General features: G+C 39.1%; 1 protein-coding gene across 1 annotated transcript in view; it reads left to right on the forward strand.

The window, feature by feature from the left end:
- The window catches only part of KCNU1 (potassium calcium-activated channel subfamily U member 1), a 144,955-nt gene that overhangs the window by 66,435 nt on the left and 54,561 nt on the right, over positions 1–23,959 (forward strand). Inside the window, 1 exon segment of the mRNA XM_059384211.1 lies at positions 6,779–6,798. Within this exon segment, the coding sequence (XP_059240194.1) occupies positions 6,779–6,798 (20 nt within the window).

Below are 23,959 nucleotides of genomic sequence, written 5' to 3' on the forward strand. Positions count from 1 at the left end.
TTTGCAACCTTGAATCCCCCTCACCATATATAACATGAAATACTCACAGGTTCTGGGGATTAGGACATGGACACCTTTGGGGGATGGTGTATACTGTGCCAATCAGAAGTCCCTTGATTAAACTGGGTAGCTTCAAACAACAGAAAATTATTCTGTTCTAGTTCTGAGACCGAAGTCTGAAGTCAGGGTATCAGCAGGGCCACACTCCTTCTGAAGGCTCATGGGAGAATCCTTTGTTGTCTTTTCTAGCTCTAGAGGCTGCTGGTGGCCATTGCCTGTGTTGGCATCACTGTAGCCTGCCTCTGTCTTCACATGGCCCTCTTTCCTGTGTCTCTTCTTCTTTTTAAGGACACCAGTTTTGGACTTAGAACTCATCCAAAATCCAGGATGATTTCATCTTGAGATTCCTAACTAATTATGTCGGTAGGGATGTCATTTCTTTAAGGTCATTGTAGTAGGCAGGAAAACAAAACAAAACAAAACAAAACAACCAGGGACTGGGATGGCTTAATCAGGAGGAATTTATTTTCTCATGGTTCTGGAGGCCAGAAGTCCCAAGATCAAGGTACCAGCCAACTCAGTTTCTGGAGAGAGGTCTGTTCCTGGCTTATAGATAACCACCTTCCCCCAGTGTCCTCAAATGGCAGACATCAAGTTCTGGTCTCTCTTCCTCTTCTTATAAGAATACTATTCCTATCCAATCAGGGTCCTCATTTGGCCTAAATTACTTCTATGAAGTCTCTATCTCCACATACAATCACACTGGGAGTTAGGGCTTCAGCATATGAATTTGGGAAGGACACAGTTCAGCCCAGAGCAGTCACATTCTGAGATTCCAAGTAGACATGAATTGGGGGGACACTCTTCAGTCCATTAACCCCTCTTCAATTAGTAAACTTTTCAAGTATAGAATTTCCTTTGGGTTCCTTTTTTTATAATTTCCATCTGTTTATTATTGTCTCTTTGAAAAGACATTGTCAACATGCCTTTATTTATTGAATCGTGTTTTTTTAAATTCTTATAGCATATTTGTAGTAGCTGCTCTGAAGAATTTGTCTGCTAAGTGGGACATCTGGACCCTTCCTTGCACAGGCCATTTATGTTGTCTGCCTCTTTTTTTTTTTTTTTACCCCTGTGTATGGTTCATGTTTTCCGGCTTCTTTACATATCTCATAATTTTGCTGTTCTTGTCGAAAACTAAACTTTTAGACAATATAATGTAGCAACTCTGGATACCAGAGTTTGTTGTCATTGCTTGTTTGATTAATGAATTAGTGATTGGGATTGACTATTTCATTGAAGTCTATTCCCCTGGCAGCATTAAGACTCTGATATTTCTCATCAGAGTGTAACCTTGACTTGGCACATGGTCAGCAGGGGTTGATGGTGGTTTTGATAAGGGCTCTTGGTACTGTCTCCTTCCCTGATCTCTCTTTTCATCTTTCTGTCTCTGTTGGTATCATACCCAGCTCTTGGGGTGTACTACTGGTTTCTGTTGATTCTATTATTCTTGACAATACCCTCAGGCTTATATTGTTCTAAGGTATTACTCAATTAAATGTGGGTCCCGTTGCAGGACTAATTTTTAAGGCCAGTCTTTGAGGTCCCTTCTGACCCAAAGAGAGCACTTCTTAGCTCTCTCTTTTCCTGTCTCACTGTAGTAAACTCTGGCCTATGGTTTACCTTATTGCTCTCATGGAGCTACCAACCTCAACCTAATTGTTTGCCACCAAAATCACCATTGTTTTCAAAAGCACCTTTGAGCTTGAAATTTTCCATACTTGTCCAAATAAAAGAAGCTCCCTTGGGAAGAGCTTCAGCATTTGCTGTTCTAATGGCCTGCCTCTCCTTCTGGTCAGAATGTCTGAGCCACTGCTCCAGAGCTGGAGACTTCTCTCGAAGCAACACATCTGCTTTTTGAGCGGGGCACTGGGCAGTGGTGGTAGCCTCTTGTCTTCCTGGTTTGATTTTCTCACTGTAGAAACTCTGCCTTCAGTTTGAGCTAGGATGAGGGTAACCTGATATCTCTATTGTCCATAGGGTTGCCACTGAATGCTTAAGTCTAAAGATTGTGAATTAAATGGGTGTCTGAAGATTGTGAATTAAATGGGTTTTGAAACCCTATTTTAGATTCAGAAGCCAAACATTGACTCCTTTTGTGTTCTATAACCTATGACTCTTTTTGAGGCAAGGGATGAGAATGAATAAATAGGATAAATATCCATTAAAAAGGGGGTGAAGAAAGAAAAAATAATACATTAAAAGTATCATCTCACTACATGTATCTTTATAATATATGAAAATTTAGTATGGTTTCACACAGTGGATGTATTTCTGTAAATATAGTATATAAGTCAAACTTTTGCAAGCTCAGTATACACACATATATGTGTGCACTTTTGTTAGCCATTTTTCAAAGCAAAAGTGTTTTATAAAAATTAAAAATCACCCCTTTAGCAAGGTTTTAAGTGTGATTTTACATTTTATTTTATTTTTTGAGGGCAAGAAAGAGAGAGTGAACAAGCAGGGGGGAGAGGAGCAGAGGTAAAGGGAGAGAGAGAATCTTAAGCAGGCTCCATTCTGGGTGGAACTTGATCTCAGGACCCCTGAGACAAAATCAAGAGTCCGACATTTAATCAACGGAACCACCCAGGTGCCCTTACTATATATATTTTAAAGCAGGAAGTTGCTCTAGTCTAAAGAGGGAAAGATTTTTCCATAAATAGAAAGGCTCTGCCATCATATTTGTAGATATGCTAAATTTTACCCATCTCTGTAACATGCATTTAATAATACCTAGGGAATAGATTAGTAAGATTTTTAACCTATAATCAAATGTTTGAGTTTCCCTGTAGTGATCAAAATTCTCAGAATATTTTATTCTTCTCATAATAGGATCTTTTCTTCTTCCTGCCTGGCACTGATCCTTAGTCACCACTCCTGGCATGCCTATCCCGTGTGTCCTAGAGAACTCTTATCAAATAATCTGGTACCCAGATGATGAAATAGTGGGAGGTGTCAGCTGTTCTTGACTTCAGTTTACCAGATGATGGCAGCAGAGTACTATGAAATGCTCACAGGTCTGGCAGCTAGGGAAGTAAGCTTATGTAGGAATTTGAATCTGGAGAGAGTTCTCATCAAAATGCGCCCAAAAGGACATCACTATAGAAGGGGGTTCTTCAACCTTAGAGATTTAAGAGTCATAATAATATCTGGAAGTTCTTCCAGCAAATTAGCTTTCAAAAAGGACTTAAGAACCTAGTAATAAATAGCAAAATAGAAAAATTTTCTGACTTTGGATTAGTAGAAATTTCAGGTTGAGTATTTCATGTTTCAGAGCAGAGTATCCCCAGTCTACTCTTTTCTAATAACCATTTCGTTCTTGAGTTAATTGAGTTTGCTCAGTTCCCACCAATTTCTTGCTCCTGCTATGCTAATTGAGAGTTCAGAAGACTTGAATGCTAACGACAACTGTGCCACTGATTTACTGTGGTTAAGGGAAGATATGCTACTTTTGCAGGTCTCAGTGTTGTCATTATTTCCAGACTGGGCAGTTTTTGTCATCTCAATGGCCCTTTTCAGTTCTGATGTTCAGTGATTTATAATCCCTCTTGCCTTTGATTACTTGCATTTTTCTAAGCTGAAACCACATCAGAGGTTCTCCACTTAAATTTATAATCTAAACATTTTCAAGAGGCAGCATAGTGTGGTAGTGAAGAACATAGATTCTGCATTGGCCACCTCTTAGCTGTGTGCCTTTAAGCAAATTATTCAAACTCTTATTGTGCTTCCGATTATTGTAAAATGCTGATGATAATATCACATATCTCAGAAGATTAAATGAGAATATTAGCACATAAAGAGTATACAAATTGAGCATATTAATATAAAAAGCATTAAGACCAGTACCTGGAAAATAGTAAGTATATGTATGTTAATTATCATATTACCTGTGGGAACATAAGCTCCAAAAGAATCTCATTATTTTTTTTTTCTCATCAATGAAATGCAGATGAAATAAGAATTGGCAGAGAAGTCTTAGTGGACTATACTTATTTTAGCCCATTCCCTGATGTTTTGGGGTTCAGACCAGGAAGACTAGCAGGGCTAGACTTCAAATCAGGAGGAGTAGTCTTTCTGTTTTTCTACTTACTATAGTTAGGTAAATTATTGGGCAGGAACTTCTCCAGCCCTAACTATACAGATCACTGCCTGCTATTTCACCACTGGAATCTCAGATGCCTCAGGCTGTAGAGTAGTGGTCCTTAACCAGGGCAAGGAGGAACTTACAGGAGTATCTGTATGCACTGGTGGGGTGGTGGCATACAGATGAGCAATAAGAAAATGGCCCTGAGGAAAGTTGTGTCCAGATTTCCCTAATTCCACGCCCTGAGCACTGTTTTAGAGTCCTCATTAAAATGTTAAATTTTGCCCTGGAGTCGTACCTAAAGGAGAGAGGAATTTTGAAAAAGAAATTGGAAAGAGGATATGAAAGGCGTCAAGAGCAGGAGGTGACGATAGGAGTGGTTTGGATCTGTGGTCCGAATTTGAATTTAGCCCATTTCACAATTCTCTTTAAGGTTTATCCCTGGGTCACGTTTTTCATTAATATCCAAGACTAATTGATCTCTTTAAGATAGGAGTCACCCCAGCCACAGTTTCCCAGGGAGGAGAATTCCAAACCCAGACAGCTGAGATAGAAATGTCTGAATGAATGTACCAGGTGGTCTCCCTGGTTTGGCTTACCTGAGCATCCCTGAAGTCCCATCAGAGCTCTTCTCCTGTACCAGTGGCTTTAGATAGGAGAGAGAACAGAAGGGGTTCTTAGATGACTCTTCTTCTCTGAAGCAGGGTCAAGGACCACACGTCCACTGAATCTCAATATAAAGGAAAGTAACTTGATAACTACAAAGACCATACACAAGTATCTTGTATTCTTCTATTCATGACAGTTGTTATTCTAATCCTATAGGTGACGGCAGGGCTCCATTTTCTCCAGTCTTTGGTGTCCATCTCCACCTCAGCTATGGCCTTCTATATGTCTCATCCCAGTGATTATAATAGCTTCTGAGCTGGTTTTCCTGGTTCTAGCCTCTTTTTTATGCCAATCCATGTCATCCTTCATGGCTAGATTTTCTTGAAAAAAACCTTCTGATCATGAATGGATATATAAATAATAATACTAAAAAAGCAGATAGATGAATGCTATCCTTCCTTTTGTAAGATGAAGGCCCTGACTTGATCTGTTGTTCTGTTTCTTCTTCATCTCCTAGAGTCATCTCATATTCTTATCCAGAATATATGATATCACTTTTTAGTGTTGTTGTCACAAGATTTCTTGAAGGAGATAGAAAGGGGTAGAATTACTACTATCTATATGGAAATTATATATGAGGCATGTCTTCATATGCAGTCCTATCACGTATGCCAAAGAGGAAAATGCTTGCCTATAGCTTCCAAGGGTATCATTTCTTGAAGAAGAGAGAAATTTAATCAAAATATTGGCCTTTTTATAGGGACTTAATTCTTTTCAGTCATTCACAGGTGTTAGATGTCATGTCCTTTTTGATGTCTAATGCTTTATCCAGAAACCTTTGAAATATCTATAGGGAGGTCATAGGAAGCCATGACAAGATGTTAACAGTGTAGCTAGAGTGTAAGGCAAAAATCCATTCTGTTCTTTTCTTGCCTAAAATATGAAAAAATATTTACACACTGTCAGCTGTAGATAGATAAAAATATAACTAAATAAAGTGATCAAACTGCTTTAGAATGTAATCAGGGAAACTTCAGTTGCTTATTAACTGCCTTGAGAGAGAGTACTTTGGCTTCTGATTTTGATGGTATTCTTTGCTTTTTCCTCAGTTGTTTGAAGCAGCCTAGAAACTGGGGGCAAAGGCAACAATAGATGTTGCACATTCTTAACTGCCCTGTCTGCAACCTGCTAGAGAGAACACTTTTAGACAGTTTGCAAAGGTCATTAGGATTAGAATTAGAGTTGGAAGAGACCGAGAGAGGTCACGGGGCCGGTTCACCTTTTGCCTCCAGGCAGTCCACCCACAGCCTGAGGTGCCCCCAGCCCTCATGCAGGCTGCTCTTTCTGACCCCCACATGCATATACTTCCATAACTATGAAAGCTTTCAAGATTATACAGATCTTTAATGTGTTTTCAGAAGAGATTTTCTTAAGAATGACACAAGGGAAGATTCAAAGCTTTAGCAAAAAATTTGAGCAGTTGATACCTAGCATTTGCCTCACCCACTTATCCTTTCCCACCCATTTCTTAATACCTGGCAAATGTTGGCTGCCGAGTTAGGCTTTGAAAAAGCAGAGACTTCCCGAAAGTTCCATTGTTCCTAAGCCAGTTTGGGCATGTTGCCTTTTGCATTCCATACCTCAGCTTCTATCACATGTACTTAGCGGCTAGCTTTAAAGACTGACAGTTGACATGTCAGTCCTCACTCAGAATTTTCTTCAGATGTTCTGTCCCTGAGCCATTTCCCCCAGGGCAAAAGGTAACCAGGAAATAAAGAAACACCAGTCAATCCGAAAACCCCCATCAAGCCCCCATACCTAAGTGAAGGCACCTGAGGATTATAGGGAGGGAGCAGTCTTATTCCAAACCTGGCTCTTAGAACACCTGTGTGATGCAGTTACTGCTGATTTAAGTTGACAAATCACATATCCAAAGGAGGTCTCTTTTCTTCCAGAAGTATGTTTTCACTCAGTTGATATTTTCTATAGATTAGAATGGGTCAGAAAACATTACATCAAAAGAAGAGGGAAACTAAGATACTGTGTGGTTCTTTCTGCCAGCCATTGTCTAAAACCTGGTGATATGTGGATTTAAAGTTTGTTCCACATGAAAAAAGAGTAGTCTTAGTACACAGATAATTCTTAAATTGACACAGGAAGAAAGGGCCATGTTTCTTTTCTCCACTTGGGTGGGCAAGGAAAAATAAGAGTGATGGCTGCTCTTTGACTTTGTCCATCTCCTTGATAACTTCTTCTCAGACTGTTCTGCATCTCTGATCACCCAGGAATTTGGTTCAGGCAGAAGGATAATGCAGGGTCCTTGGAGAATGAAAGAGAAGCATTTAACTTCCAAGCATCCTTCAGAACGATAATTTCTTATCATAATACTAAGTGCCAATTCTTATTCAACCAGTAATGATGCCCTAATCCAGTGTGTTGAAAAGGTTCCCAGGTTGAATCTGGGTCCTGGAATAAGAAAGGCGTGATTGAATACCAACATATGGGTGCAAGAAGAAGTAAGGGCTCATGTGTCAGTTTTTTTCTATCTCAGAGCAGCTTCATATGGCTCATTTAATTATTAAATTTAAAACATTCTTTCATTTGGCTTCACAGTCACCCTTTGAAACCCCAGCTTCATCCCCATTTTGCAGATGAGAAGATTATTTGCCTTTGTGTTACTTCCAGGTTTGGAAATTCACAAATATTTTGAGGCCCAACCCATGTAAGATCAAAATTTTTCAAAAGTTAAAATTAATAATAAAGGAATCCTTTGAGGGAAAGAATAAAGTAAAAGGCAGTATCCACTGAGAATAGAATGCAGCGTGAGTAGTATCTGCAGAAGGGGAGAAGGGGACTTGTATAGTGATCCTTTCTTGGAGTCCATACTTGGCTGCAGACCCTGCCTGTGGCAGGAAGGCCCCCTGGATGCTACACTTGGGTGAGAAGAGGGGGTGATGTCTTAAGAAGGTACAGCAGCAACTCAGTAGGTGCTTTTTTAAGCATCCATATGGTATTGAAGTTCTCACAATCATTTTCCACCCCCTAACTCTGCAGAAGGAAATGAAAGAGATTTCTATAATTCATCCTCTTAGAATTGGTCTGTGGCTAAGAATCTCACCCTCTCCCTAGCCAAAAGCCTAGTCAGTAGAGATGGCTCAAAAATACCTTCCAGAAAGATATGACGACTCATTAAGATTCCTATGTTCTTGCAGGGACAACGGTGATGGTGAAGAAAAACACTGTGAGAGAATTCTCTGATTCTACAGTGCATGACTGTATGATATGGGGACAGCAGAAAATGATAAGCAATGTGACCCTCGCCACCAGGTAAGAGCCTCAGAGAACCCTGGTTCCCTGTGGGTTTCTGAGGACCCTTGGACAATAAAAAATGTGATGTAAACAAGAATGTTGGCTTTATCAGCCTTTATAGTGACCAGTGGAATTTTTCCTCACCAACGTAAATTCATCTCTGCTTCTCACAATGTCAGTCATCTAAACAAACAAATCTCCTTGCTGTGTGGCTCAAAATACTTTCTACCTGTGATAACCAAAGGTCCTGTACTCAGTTTTCTCTCTGATCACCTTTCAGGCACTCTACACACGTAGATTGGGGTGAAATTTCAGTTATTCCCAATTTCTATTATTAATCCATCACCTATTTACAACAAACCGATGATGAGATTGCTTTTGTTACCCAGTCTGCAAAACAGGGTCAAATAATGCCTCCTTCCTCACTCTTTTTTTCTTGTAGTATATTAAAATCTTGATTACCAGAACGCAGAGTTAGAGGTAGAGGGTGATCTGTTCAGCTGATTTTAAATAGAGGGTCAATCTAAAAGTTCTTTCACCTCAAAGTTGATTGTGCATAGCTTTATCATATGTTGCCAACATTTCAGGTTAGTGCCTGTACTATACCAGGAAAATTTTTAATGATTGTGACAGTCTCCAGGTAAATCCTGTACTACCAGCAGAACATGGTCATTGTGCATTGACATTACATAATGTAGATGAGGACTAGGGTTAGGTTTAAGTTGAAATGCTCACTTTAAACTGTGTGATCTTGGGCAAGTTGCTTTACTTCTAGGTGTCTCAGTTTTGCTACATTAAAGGAGTGTAATAGTCATGAATACTTTGTAGGTTTTTTCTATTAATTGAATTAGATTAGGTATTTAAAGTGCTTTGATTCTTGGTCAACAGTAAATCCTCAATAGATGTTCCTTATTATAATTAGTAAGTACAGAGCCTTCAAGGAGTTAGATTTTGAAATAAATCCTTGATCCTTTTTTTTTAGTAACTTATTTCTTTCTTTTAATATATGAAGAATCATGCTTCTGTTTAATTGGGAGTTCTTTATAGATGGGCCTAGTTAACAGAGGCTGTTAACTCCTAGTTAACAGAGGCTAGTTAACTCCTGCAGGTGAGGCCGGCATTAATGTCTGAGCCACCAAAGGTGCTACTTCTTCCCTTGTGCACTTTCCAAGAGGAATATAGAAGTCCTAGGACTTACAGATTCTGCCCTTCCTTGCCTTCTATTCCAACATTTAATCAGTCTGAGATAATCTGTGGGAAAGGATTAAGAACTGTGTGGAGGAAAGTGCTATGGTATTGCAGGAATTCACATTTTGTCTTACCCTTAATGACAGCAAAATAGCTACTCACTATAATTGGGATTTGCAAATATTTTTACTCTTAAGATGGTTGGGAAATAGGTTAATAGGTTTTTATTGAGTATCTCCATGTGCTATATAGGCACTCTGCTTGATGCATTTGTAGATATAGAAATGATGTTTCAACCCCCATGCAATCTAGTTGGGTAAACAAAATGAATTGCTATAAAATAAATCAGAAGCCAAAAAAGCAGCACTCCTTCCTATGCTACATCAATGATTCTGCCAGGAGGTCAGAGGAAGAAGAGGTCAATAAGGGATGGATGGATTGTTCCAGAAAGTTTCCTGTGGCAGGTAGGATTAAAGGTAGGAGAGAGTAGGCATCTCAACTCCTTTGAAGGCTACAACAAGGGAAAGCCAGGGGGAAACCTGCTTATCTACCAGCTTATCTGACTAGAGGTGAGAATGTGTGTTTGAGTGTTGTGAAACATAACATCACAAATTTCTCAAGAATATATTCTTAGCGGCGCCTAGTGGCTCAGTGGGTTAAGCCTCTTCCTTCCGCTCAGGTCATGATCTCAGGGTCCTGGGATCGAGCCCGGCATCAGGCTCTCTGCTCAGCTCAGAGCCTGCTTCCCCATCTCTCTCTGCCTGTCTCTCTGTCTACTTGTGATCTCTCTCTCTGTCAAGTAAATAAATAAAATCTTTTTTTTTTTTAAAGAATACATTCTTAGCTATTGGTATTGTGCATGTGTGTATTTGTGTATATGTTATGTTTATGTTAATACACAATTCTTACAAAAACATGATTTACATTTAAAAATTGTTTTCAAGAATATAAAGATAGCATATAGGATAACACATGAAGTGCTCCAGCCATGCTTATGTTGTCATTGATTCTTTTCCCACATTTTTTCTCTGATAACAGAGGATCCGCAAGTAATGAATACCAAACACTACAGAAAATATTTAAATGTAAATGTAGCCATTCAGTTTTACAGACTTTTCCCCCCTGCTATTCTTTATCACAGCTATAACAATGAAATAACATATTGGTATGTTTCCCATTGTCTTTAATCCCTCCACTGTCTATGATAAATAAGGAAATGGTCCAAAGCAAGCATCTAAAAGGAAGATTGATCTGGATGGCATGGTCCGCCCACAGACTGAGCCTGTCAGCCCTGTATCTGGCTGGGGGCATTACTGAATATGCTTTAAGAGCCCATAAAGAAGGTCAGAGATCATGAAAGTTAGCCATCCAGACCATCTCTAAAGATGATGCTGAAGTCATCCGTACCTCTTAATTGACAAGCAAGATATGTTCACTTGAACTACAGATTTCTAAAACTAATCAGAGTCATAATATCAGTTAGTGTTACACATTTCATATATATACATGAGCCATTTGTGGGTACATTTCTGTGATATTTCACCAATGGTGTTGGTTAGCTCAGTTGATTTAAGTACAGTGTTAATGGGATCAATTATAACCTTCTTCCACTTAGTGCTATAGAATAGGGTGTGTTTAATTTTGTTTAGTTTTGTTTTGTTTTTGTCTTTGTTTTGTTTTTCTCTTTTCTTTTCTCTTCTTTTCTCTTCTTTTCTTTTTTCTTTTACAGGGCAAAAATAACTCCAGTTAACAAATTGACAAACATATGTCCTGATTAACAATGAGTGGTAAAATAAACCTGAAGGCTTAATGGAGACAAGTAGTCACTATTGGGGGGGGATATAAAATGTGCGGTATGTGCTATTTGTGATCCATTTCTGATGTGTTAATAGTATTACATTCACATACCCAAAACAGCATAATATTATTTATAGTTTTGCTGACAAGGGCTTGGTGCTTTCAAAGATGTAATCTTCAGGCCACCAGTGGGTTTTCCAGTAAGTTCAGAAACTACTCTCTTCTATTCTTAGTACTTGAAGCAATAGAGACAGCCCTAACTTATACAGAAGTTATAATCCAGTATTTCTTTGCATCCCTGGGGTCTTTCTCTTCCCATAGAATAAGTAATGTTATAAATAGCAGGTAGGTTCTTAGACTAGCACACAAAAGTCTGTTTAATAAGTGGTAGTTAAATGTGTGTTTGTTGAATTAATAAACAAACAGTAGCTCTATTCAGTTGAGTTCTGTGTCTTTATACCAAGAGGTCATGTAATAGGACAGAGCAAAAATGAATATTTCCTCTTCCTTTCCATGGCGGTCCAGTTAGACTTAGGCAAAATTTTATGATAAATAAGAATGTGTTTCAACCGCTCCTATAGCCTCTCAGTCCTCATTTCCAATTTCTTTATTAGGGTCACCCTGATTTAGGTGATCTGGAGACTGTTCTATCCATTCTACCATTCTACAGTTATTTAATTTTTCAGTAAAACTGATTTTAATTAGATATTACAAAAAAAAAAAGATTTAGATACAGCTAGTTTGCATTATGGAGTGACTGACCAGTAATGCAACAACCACACTAAACCATCCAGTATTTTTAAAAAGTAGGTGTTTATAAACTCAAACACATATTGACAGATATCTAATCAAGTGAAGTAGAGGAGGCAGAAATTTCCAAGAAGTTTATGATAGATCTGGGTCAGGAGAAGAAACCATTTCCAACAGAAAGATTTGTCTTCATTGGGCATATCAGCCCTTCTCTAGGGATCGTCCCTCTAGAGATTAAATAGGGATCTATTTAATTCAACTGTTACAGACTATATTGAAATCTAAATACTGTACTTTCCTGCATAATTTCCCTTCCCACCATATCTTTGTAACCTATGACTCAGATCATATGTACATATGTTATCAACTTCATCTTCATACTCTCCATGAGACACAAGAGACCATGAGTACCATTTTTTTCTCTCTTAATGTCTAAGCCAAACTTAGTTCCTTAAAGGTCAAGTGTCCCACAGATACCAGTCATAAGCATTGTCCCTACAACAGGCATGAATCCTGGACCACCATCCTCTTTAGCCTTTATGCTTCAGTTTTCTCTTCAGCAAAATAGAGATAATATAATAGATAATAATCAAGATAACACAGATTAAGTTCTTATGTAAAGCCTAACACACAGTCAAAATTGAGCAAGTGGAAAACGGTCCCTGCTGTTGTTGTTCTGCTCCCCCATCCTTCTTTGCCACTATTTTTCTGGCTCTTAGATTTTCATGCTTTTGCAACCAATTTCTTTCACATTCAGAAGGAGAGGGTCAAGTTTCAGAACTTCCAAAATTACATTCACTGTCTACCACCCACCATCCACAGACCATCAGCTCAATGGAGCAGATCATCAGGGTTTTCAGTGAAGATCTGTGATACAGAACCTCCCACTGGTGTGGTCACTTCACCATGTCCACATCTGCCTGTAGTCTGCTGTTCCCCCTCAGCAACACTTTTCCATGGCACTGCAGCTCTCTCTTTGGCTGTTCCTCAGTGTCTTCCAGCACAGCTGATTTAATGGCAATCTTCAGTTTCTGAGCAAATTACAGTCCATCCAGAAGGACCGCCATTATATCCTCTGCCAGGTCAGAAGCTTGTTAGTGTCAGAAGTGTACCTTCCATAAGTACACGGGGAAATGCATCTAACTGGGGGAAATTGTGTCCCTTCTGTCACACCCATTCCCAGCCCTATATAATTTATTCTCACGGATGCCTCCTGAGACATCTGTCCCTAGACTGCTCACTTTCAGATACTATGCACACTCACACCCTCACCCCTGCCCCCACACACAGCTGGGAAAGAAAGCTGGACCTTCTTGTCGTTTTATTCTCAGTTCTACACGTCTTATTAAATTCTGTGCCCCAGATGATCCAGGCAAAAGAAACACCATCTTTTAACCTCAGTGATGTCTGGACTGCTACTGAGGAACAGTTTTTAGGGTCTTTCCAGGGTCAGAATATTGGGTATAAATCACCACACATAGTTCTCTACATCCTATCTGAGCTTTCTACAGAAACTGAGGTTATAACATCGTCTGAGCGGGTACTTTCCTTCCTTTCTTCCTTTCTTTCCATTAAGCTTTTAAAATGACTTTCCCTCTGGACAAGCATTGACTTTTTTATTTGAATAAAATAGAGTCCATAACTAGTAAATCTAAAGTGTTCTTTGATTCTTTTATGCATATATGCATATTGAATTTGCCCTTACTGTAGGATTTCAAGTCATGTTCTAGAAACCCACATGTACTTAATACTGTACAGCCAGCTTTTGATTTTCCAGAGTTACCTTTCTCTAAGAGTCCAGATAGCACTTATGTTTGCAGTCTTATAAAGATTCTAGAACCTCTAAAGATGTCCCCCTCATAGCAACTGATTGTATTTGGGTATGTAGGAATCCCTACCAGGGGTATGGGTTGGTCATGAAGTATAATAAACATCTTCATCAAGTCTTAATACAAAGTCCAAAGAAAACAGTAATATGAATGCATCATGTACAGATAGGTATGGGGGTAGGGATAAAGAAAGACATATGTGTATACAGGTAGGAATTATATTTTTATGCCCAATGAGCCTGAGTTCTAAAAACAGGTGAAAGAACTAGTGTCCTAGCAAGTAGAAGAGTAAGAATTTGGAAAGAACTAGTTTTTGTCTTGTACCTAGAGGCAAATATCAGATTTCTGAGAAGCAAAGTGCCACAATACTAGCAAAGTCCTATATAGAGAGGAATAATTCATCAGTTATTAAGCAAGTGAATAATTCAGATTAACGAATAATATTTTTTTATTATTACTTAAAAATAGAAGACAAAATAGCTTCAGGCTTCATAAAAATGTCCGAGGAATTCCATGGAAAATTCAACATATTCCTTCCATCACTCCTGTTTTCTTTGCTCTAGCTGTCTGACTAGCTTAGAAGGCTGTAATAAAGGAAGGACAAATGCCTTTTATAACCTCTTTGTTAATCTGTGGACAGGTCTTAAGAAAAATGAAGTCATATTCTCCTAGGACTTTCGGGTATGGAAATTTCCATTGATTTAGTTGGTTGGGAAGATGAGGAAGCACCTCTTCTAATATGGAAATAAAAATTACAGTGGGACAACTGATCACTTACTGAGTGCATATATTTATTTGCATTAAGTAGTTAGTTTTTGCATGTCTTCATTTTTGTCATTTATAATCTCTTAAAAGGCAGGAATGAGGCCATGTTTGTTTAAGGTCATATATAAAGGACCAACTCAATAAGACAAGGTGAAGATTATGGGAAGCTTAGTTACTGCTTTCTGTGTAAAACTTTTCAAGGATGAGGACGTGACTTATGTAGGAAAAACTGTCACACTTTTCATTCTGTGTTCTTTGCTCTCTGTTTGACACCCACCATCACCCTTCTCCAAGACTCATACTTCCCAGCTACTTACTATCCCCATCAGCATCTGAACCATCATTTACAAGAACACAAGCTGAAAATATTAGCCCTTCCAAGGGTAGCTTTTCTCTTATCAGGGATCAAGGGGTTCAGCTAAAGAACTCCCCCAACTATGGGTTTTCAGGCATCAACCAGAATGGGAGGTATGTTTTCAGGAGACATTCAATGAGGGCCTTTTGGGTACATCGAAAATCGCAAATCAAAGCCTATTGTATGCTATGGCATTTTAGTTTTTAGGTTGCAAGAGTGATAGAGTAGAAGGCTGCCCAGTCCCATGGGTAAGGTGGACATGCCAGAAATGGACTATCGAAAATAAGATCTCAACTCTATGACTTCCATGCTATGTGATCATGAGCAAGGCACTTCCTGGACTGTGGCTCAGGTCCCTCTTCTGTAAAGCAAGGGGCGCTGATCTCAGGAGGCTGAGAAGACTAAATGTAAGGCTCTTGGCCAAGTTCCTAGCAAACAGTAAGCACTCAATGAATGTCAGCTATTATCATGACACAGGAGGCACGACTGTCACACAAAATAATTAAACCGATGTTCTGGAGATTCACCTCAAAGCAGCTTTCTGCTAAAATCGTATTAGCGCTCTACATCTGTGTTACCACCAATAGCTTGAGTAGGTAAGACAGAGGCCGTAGAGAGAAATGTCATTTCAATTTAAATCTGAGGAGTGGCAGAGCAGCCACTATACTTACCTTCAGTAAAAAGAAAGGGAGACCCAAATTCCTGTCTTCCCATGAGGCAATATGGTCTCTGTCTGGTAGGAACAATGGTCTTTTTACCTCTTTCCCCAAGAATGTTAGAAAATCAGAATGCAATCTATGTTAGTCCCACCTTAGGCTCCTAAAGACCGTGGTGGCTTTGATAGTGAAAGTCAAAGACAGGCCCATAATTGTCCTCAAGTCAGCATCAAATATCAAGGATGTCCCCCCAATACCTTGTTAACTTTCTTGCTACTATTTTTTAATTTTTCATCCAAACTTGCCAAGAACAGCTTCATTCTGAGTCTTTAACAGCCCCCAAATAATTGGGAATTCTTTCTTGTCAAGAGAAGATTGAGAAAAGGCATCTTTAACAAACTGCTCTCCACTCCACTCCAGGACTCACTCTCTTTTGTCTCCCTGCGTCCTGTTCTGTTCTGCTGGTGGACGAAGGCAAACCAGGGCAGGCAAAACCTCAGGGTTGCTGGGTAGCTGCACACTGCCACAGCTGTCTTCAGCGCATGTGCAGCTACAAGGACAATAAAATATTGTTCATTGCTTCTACCCCACAACCAATTAGGTCAGCTGTAAATATTGGAATTGCTTGGTAAACATGCTGGAAGATTGTGCTGACTTGTTAATATAAGTGAAAATGCAATTAGATTTATAACACTTTTTTTTTTTTCCAAACCATAATTTACAACAACAACAACTGAAGAAAAAAATTCCCTTGCAACCTGCTGAAATACCATTATTAAAATGCATATGAAAAGTCAATTATGCCAGAGGGAGGTATTTAAAAGAAGTGAGTTTCCATACCCTGGGATTACGCCGTAGGGACTACATATTTCTTATTTATTTTTTTTTTTTCCTGAGATCTTTGCTGCTGCCAAATGAAAAGGAACAGATATTTTACTTATTTCACTCTGAAATATTGGTGCAGATAGTGCTAAAAAGTAAACTAAATAACCCGGCTTCTTGAAACCCTCCTCTAATCTCCCCAAAGCCACAAGACAAGCTGAGTAATCACTGTTCCTTTTTTATTTACAAACCCACCTGTCTTTAAGCAATAGTCACATTCCTTAAAACATGTGGAAATTAAGTATTTTTTTTTCTCAATGTTACTCTGTTTTATGCTCTAAATGAGTGGGCCACTATATGTACTTCTATGGAGAACCCTTACGTAAAGACAAGAAACAACTCCTTTATTTTTGTTTTAAAACCCAGAGTTTTCTCTACTCCCAGGGTCTTATTGGAAAGACAGCTCTACTCCCAGACAAGATGGTATCCGGTGCCACCACTTGCCCTTGCTAGGCTGGCTTTCTTTGTTGCAGGAGCCTCTGTCCATCAGATGAGGCTGACCCCTCTTCTAGAAGCTGCAATTCTAATCCCAGTTCCAGTTTTAACCCAGACAGGTTGCTGCCTCTCCACTTTATGGTTTCCTCATAATGATATGTAGGTATTATTATATTTCCTCTATATTTAAGGTACTAGTGGGAGAAAGCTAGTTAAAAAACATCATAAAGCAATTTATAAGTGTAAGAGAAGCTGCCATTTTTAGTCTCAAATTTCCAGTAATATGTTCAGTTTAGATAATGGAAGAAATTTTTAATACATATTTTTTAGAATCACTAGTGCATACATTGTGAATAAATTACTCTTTTGGGGAAGATTCTGGTGTTCCTATATAAGAATCAATCAATTAAGTAAATCATATATGTATATAGTATAAATATATTTATAGATATAGTATAAATATATATATGATTTACTTTATACATTTATACTTCATACACATCTGTATATACATATATACATGTTTATAGGAAGATCTAAAGGAGCCTGAAATGGAGAGTAGCAAACTTTACAGAGTTTGATTCCAAGTAGCATCTTAATCCATAGGTATGGCTTAGTAACCATGAACAATGTAAATGGTCTTCCAACATGAAACTATTCACAATCTTTATTTTTTGACTGAAGTGATTATTAGGATTAAGACCTTTATATTTGCATTTTATCACAAGTAAGAATACATTAATATTTCTAGTTCTTAAAATAATATATTATGAAAAGCACTTTCATACTGATTAGCTAGATTTGCTTCCACTAAAATATTCTGTTAGATTTTATAGTCAGCCAAACCTTGTGCCTGGCTTTACACGGTTTGGGAGTAGATCTGAATATTCTCGATCCTTTCTCGATGTCCCTGGTTTCAGTTTTTGCTTAGCACCTAGGTGTTCAACACTAGGACCATGGGTAATATGTTTCCTTTTTTCTTGCTTTATTTCTGTTTTAATCCTTGAGAAATCCTTTTTGTGGATCAACACCAGAAACCAGTTTTAAGAGACTTAGAGATAGCTCAGAGGGAGACAATAACTGGGAAGAATTTGTAGGGCCAGGTCAAGTGTCTGCTTGGCCTATGAACTCAGTCTTCCAGGAACAGTTCTCGGCACCCAGACCCTAAGTAATTGATTTCCATCTGCATCCCTTAAGCTCACCCAGGAACAAGGTCTGATGTAGGGAGGAAAAAAAAAAAAAAATCAATGAGCCCAGTGGCACAAGGCTCTCACCTCTTTATATGGATTCTTTTTTTCTTTCTTTTTTTTTTTTTTTTTCCCCCTTTCCTCTTTTTTTTTTTTTTTTTTTTTTTTTAACAGCTAATTTGTAAGGGGGGAAAAGTTGAACATATTAAAGAATAAAGCAGGCAGAAACCATCTTGGGTGAATTTACACTCCTCTGTTTTTCAAAGTCACGGGCCTTTGTCAGGTGAATGACTCTAAATCTTAAAAAAGACTATTTGGGACCAGGAAGGAGAGCGCAGAAGAAACGTGTTTTTACAGTCTGCATAAGCAGATTATCTAAGCTGACCCTGATTATATCCTCCATCCAGAGGGACTTTCTTAGTCTACCTGCCCACTTGGAACCTTTTTCTTTCTTCAGGACACTGGGAGTAAAGGAACGTGGTTCTTAACCCATAACTCTTTCACTCTTTACCCAGATACTCCCAGCTCTACCTCCAGATCTGTGCAGCTGCCTTCAGTTCTTTCTCCTTCCCTTACTCCTTACTCCCTTACTTCCCTTACTCCGTCTTACCGTTTCAGCCATGGGATCTCATCGTTGTATTTTTCCAAGCCAGGAACTAACAGAAGAGTAGAGAAGGGATAACAGGAATTCCCAGGAGTATGCCTGTGTGTATATGGGCACGGAATCACATTTTCAGGGGATGAGAGGCCTCTTCAAACTGTATCTGGACCCCTGATCCTGATACCACCCCTGGCTGGCTTGTTTTCACACCGAGAATCACAGTGTACAGGGTGAGACATCATCGACGGGAGCACTAAAGTTGAAAAGAAGTGAGAAGAAAGGGAGAAGTAGTAAAATCAATGATTCTGGAACCAATTGCACTAAACCAAATGGGCAAAAATTTCTAAAATTAATACTTACCCCAAGTGCCTGATTTCTAACCTGCCTGTATTCACCGTACTCAGAAACAAACTCTAAGGTATGCAAAAACAAGGCAAAATGAAAAATAAAACCAGTGGTGAACCCAGCCAGGTCTATCAGCAGCCAACACCTGGGCAACAGTCCTGGTGAGAGGTAAGAGAAGCAAGTGAGGAAGTTGTGAGATAGGTTTCTCTCCTGGATTCAGTCAGTTGTCCCATTTTCTTTGTTTCACTCCTAAAAATACCTTTAATCTCTCCACCCTTTCCATCTCCAATTCTAATCCCAATCCAAGCCACCAGCTTCTTTCTTCCTGGACCAGCGGTGAGATGGCAGTTGACCAGTCTCCTCACATCTCCTCTTATCCCTCATTCTCTATCCTTCTATTACACTTAGAATGAGGTATCAAAAATGAAAATTTGACAGTATTGTTTCCCTTCAGCAGTTGGTCAGTACCTTTAAGAATGGAACCAGAATTCTTTTTTTTTTTTTTTAAGATTTTATTTATTTATTTGACAGAGCAAAATCACAAGTAGATGGAGAGGCAGGCAGAGAGAGAGAAAGAGAGAGGAGGAAGCAGGCTCCCTGCTGAGCAGAGAGCCCGACACGGGACTTGATCCGATGACCCCGAGATCATGACCCGAGCCGAAGGCAGCGGCTTAACCCACTGAACCATCCAGGCGCCCCTGGGATCAGAATTCTTAACAATGCCCTTCATCATGTGGTCCCTGCCTCTCAGAAAATTCCTCTGGGCTCAAACAGTATTATATTTTCTCCTTTTCCTGGTATAGGCCTATGTGTATTCCTAGAATGTGCTTCTCTTCCCATACTTGTCTAATAAAATCTCACTATTTTCCGAGGGTACTCTAAAACTCCACTCAAAACACCCTGGATTATGAAGACACAAAGGGCTTTATATTTGATTCACATCCAATAAAAATCTGGCTTCTCATTATAAGGAATGAACTCCTTTGATTCACACAAAAATGTGTCTCTCGTGTGGACTTTTATAAAATTGATTGATCAGGGCGCCTGGGTGGCTCAGTGGGTTAAAACCTCTGCCTTCTGCTCAAGTTATGATCCCAGGGTCCTGGAATAGAGCCCCACATTGGGCTCTCTGCTCAGCAGGGAGCCTGCTTCCTTTCCTCTCTCTCTGCCTGCCTCTCTGCCTACTTGTGATCTCTGTCTGTCAAATAAATAAATAAAATCTTTAAAAAACCTGATTTATCAATGAAATATAAATATTGTAATAAATGTTCAATCACTTGCAAGTGACAGAAACTCTTTTAAACTAAAGAAAAAACAAAATTTCTTATAAGGAATCACAGAGCAGCAAAACTATAAGAGAGAAAGTGCTAGGTCTTCTGGTAAGATGGGAGCCAAGAAGTGGGAAACTGTGTGCCCTGAGGCAGTCAGTGCTCTCCAGCTACACCCCCACTGGGTCAAGGACTTCATCATCGGCACAACCCTCTCTGTAACTCTGTTCCATGGAATTTGGCTATGCTTGTCCTTAAGCCACATCCCAGCTCAAGTATCATAAGCCAGGTGACAAGATTCCAAGTATCTCATTATTTTTCATTGTTGGAAGAGAGTGTCTGATTGGCTCAGCTCAAATTAGGTTTTCTGACTTGTCCATCTCTACTTGCCTGGGAAGTAGAATCATCAAGAACAAATTTGGCCATGAGTGGGGGATGAAGCAGTTCTCCAAGAAGTAAAGAAGTACAGATAATGGCCTTTGTAACACTCCAAAGGGATCTACTCCAAATAAACACAGGAACCATAATCATAATAAGTGAACACATTTAAATAATATCATGTCAATTAGAAGATATATATCTCTCCTCTGTCTCTCTCACATATATATGTGTGTGTATTTATGTATACACACACACACACACACACACACACACACTAAATACCATGTTCTTACACGGTACACAGTGGCATTGTGAACACTTGTGGTGCCCATCAACCAGTAAATCTGTCTTGAAGGAGCCTATGTGTGATAGGCAAGAAAAAAGGAGGCATCCATTCATTGTAATATGGATCAAATAAATCTTTGTATTTCCATCTGATATTTGGTGAATGCCTTTGAGGTGCATTGTGCCTTTATGAATTCATTAATTAGAAGTTATTGTGCTAGAGATCAGAAAATTAGTGAAATTAATAAGGAAGGCTTCCTGCAGGAGGCAGATCTTGAGCTGCATTTGAAATGCCAAATGCTTTAACAGCTGGCATACTGAGAGCCGCATGAATAACAAATAATTAATACAAAGCCAAGCAAACCTGATGGAAGGAAAATGCAGGTTGGGTTTTCCTCCTATGAAATTTACCTGGCAACTAGTGAACCATTAGGACTTTGTTCAAGTCGCTTTCTTGGGTATTCTGGAAGGCCTGCCTAGAATGAGTACTGCAAAGGTTGGCTTATGGCTCATATATTTGTTACATTTTAATAAGACTTGGAAACTTAGATGTTATTCACCGCAGCTGCCAATCAAGTACCTGCGTAAAAAGCAAGACAAACATAACAATGAATGCTAAGCACTCCAGTGTTCAGCGACTCTGGCAGGATGCACGGCAGGCTTTATGAATGTGTGAGAGTGAATATACAGAAGCTTGGGGAAAAGGTCATTGGTATTTTTGGAGCAATACATCAAGTATGGAAAGATTTGCATTTTGGCTGTATAGCATACAGGACTGGATTAGAGGGAGAGAATACTTTGAAGTAATATTTCTCTGCTGACTTGTTTTATTAGCTTCCTTTAAACATGTTACATTATTGCTTATAGAATTTCATTTACTCAGATTGGCAGCTTGATAAATACATCTATTGGTGATGATTTGGATTGCTCTGGGCATTAATATTATTAAAACCTGTCACAAGGAAATGTCTGAAAGATGACTTACTGTAAAGATTACAGCATGAAATAAATCATCCAGTGGTATTTGTTACCATTTATGGCCTCTTGGAGCTGAGTCAATCCCTTTTTATGTTGCATTATTTTTCAAGTTTTTATAGCCTTACATTATATATTGCCGTCAGAAATGAACAGATGGGGTGTCGAACATGAGCTTTCTGAATAATTCCCACCCTCCAGTTATTTGTATGAAGGACAAGTGCAAAACTGTGTGTTCTCAAGCAAAAAAGAGAGAGAAAGAGGTGGAGAAGCTGCTGTTAAGGAAAAGGGATCCCTTTTGTCAGATTGTGCAGGCCAATTCCACCAGCTGGTTGGAATTCCTGACTGGCAGTCACCCTGTTTGGGTTTCAAGCAAGAGATGAGGTGGCTGTATTTGGCTCAAGTGAGCCAACAAATGCCATTTTCAAATGCATTTTTCTCAGAGTGCCTCTTGCTGAGACACTTCCATGTTTGGAGGTGACTGTGTCATACTCTTATCCTAAAAAGCTGAGAAATTTGAAACATACACACAAACACACAGAACAAGAACAAGGACACATTGGAAGGATTTACTCTTCTTTGAGTGAGTGAAAATTTGCAAGCATCCTGTGGGGGTGCACAAAGGAGTCTGTGCAATCTGAACTGTTCAGCAGCACCCTTAAAATCAATATGAAAGAAATAAATGTTGAGTTTGGTAAGTTCTTTATAGATTTTGGATACTAGCCCTTTATCTGATATGTCATTTGCAAATATCTTCTCCCATTCTGTCAGTTGTCTTTTGTTTTCCCAAAATCTATAATGAACTTATCAAACTGAACACCCAAAGAATAAATAATCCAATCAAGAAATGGGCAGAAGGCATGAACAGACATTTCTGCAAAGAAGACATCCAAATGGCCAACAGACACATGAAAAAGTGGTCAACATCTCTTGGCATCAGGGAAATACAAATCAAAACCACAATGAGATACAACCTCACACCAGTCAGACTAAAATTAACCAGTCAGGAAATGACAGTTGTTGGCAAAGATGCATAGAAAGGGAAACCCTCCTACACTGTTGGTGGGAATGCAAGCTGGTGCAGCCACTCTGGATAACAGCATGGAGGTTCCTCTAAAAGTTGAAAATAGAGCTACCCTATGACCCAGCAATAGCACTACTGAGTATTTACCCTAAAGATACAAATGTAGTGATCCAAAGGGACGTATGCACACGAATATTTATAGCATCAATGTCCACAGTAGCCAAACTATGGAAAGAACTTAGATGTCTATCAACAGATGAATGGATAAAAAATATGTGGTGTATACATACAATGAAATACTATGCAGCTATCAAAAAGAAAAGAAAAGAAATCTTGCCATTTGCAATGATGTGGATGGAACTAGAGGATATTAGGCTAAGTGAAAAAAGTCAACCAGAGAAAGACAATTATCATATGATCTCACTGATATGAGGAGCTTGAGAAGCAAGACAGAGGATCATAGTGGAGGGAGGGGAAAAGGAAACAAGACTAAACCAGAGAGGGAGATAAACCATAAGAGACACTTAATCTCAGGAAACAAACTGAGGGTTGTTAGAGGGGAAGTGGGTAGGAAGGAGGGGGTGGCTGGGTGATGGACATTAAATGGGGCAGGTATGTGCTATGGTGAGAAAAAACATTTTTTTTAAATAAATAAATAAAAGTCACCCCATGTAGGTTTTCAGCCCTTTATGAAGGATGCAGGACTAGAGGTCTGCAAGGCCTTAGTAAGGTGTATCCTTGGGAGGCTTCAGCTGTCCTCCTCTGATGGGACCACACAGTTGCCTAATTGTCACATGAGCACCTCTGCAGAGTCCTGAGGCCCTGCCACCATTGGAGAGGAGAGAAAAAAAAAACCCATTAAAAAGCCAAGCAACTTTTTAAGAGGTGGGAAGAACACATTCTCTACTTAAAACTACATCTATTTTTCTCACCTTCTCTACTTATCACTACATACATTCAGAGCAGTTCTATAAAGTGTCAGCACATCATAGAGGAGCATATGGTAAAAATAGAGTCTAAGTGGTGGGAGTCTAAAGTCCTTGCTTACCATGTTAGGACTTGGAGTGAGTTGCCTAATTTCTCATCATCATAAAAAGTGGGTAAGAATATTTTTCCTCTTTACCTTATGGTTTTGCTATGAAAAGTCATACCATGTAATATCACACACACA

The sequence above is a fragment of the Mustela nigripes genome, chromosome 18 (assembly GCF_022355385.1).
Source record: "Mustela nigripes isolate SB6536 chromosome 18, MUSNIG.SB6536, whole genome shotgun sequence".
NCBI lineage: Eukaryota > Metazoa > Chordata > Mammalia > Carnivora > Mustelidae > Mustela > Mustela nigripes.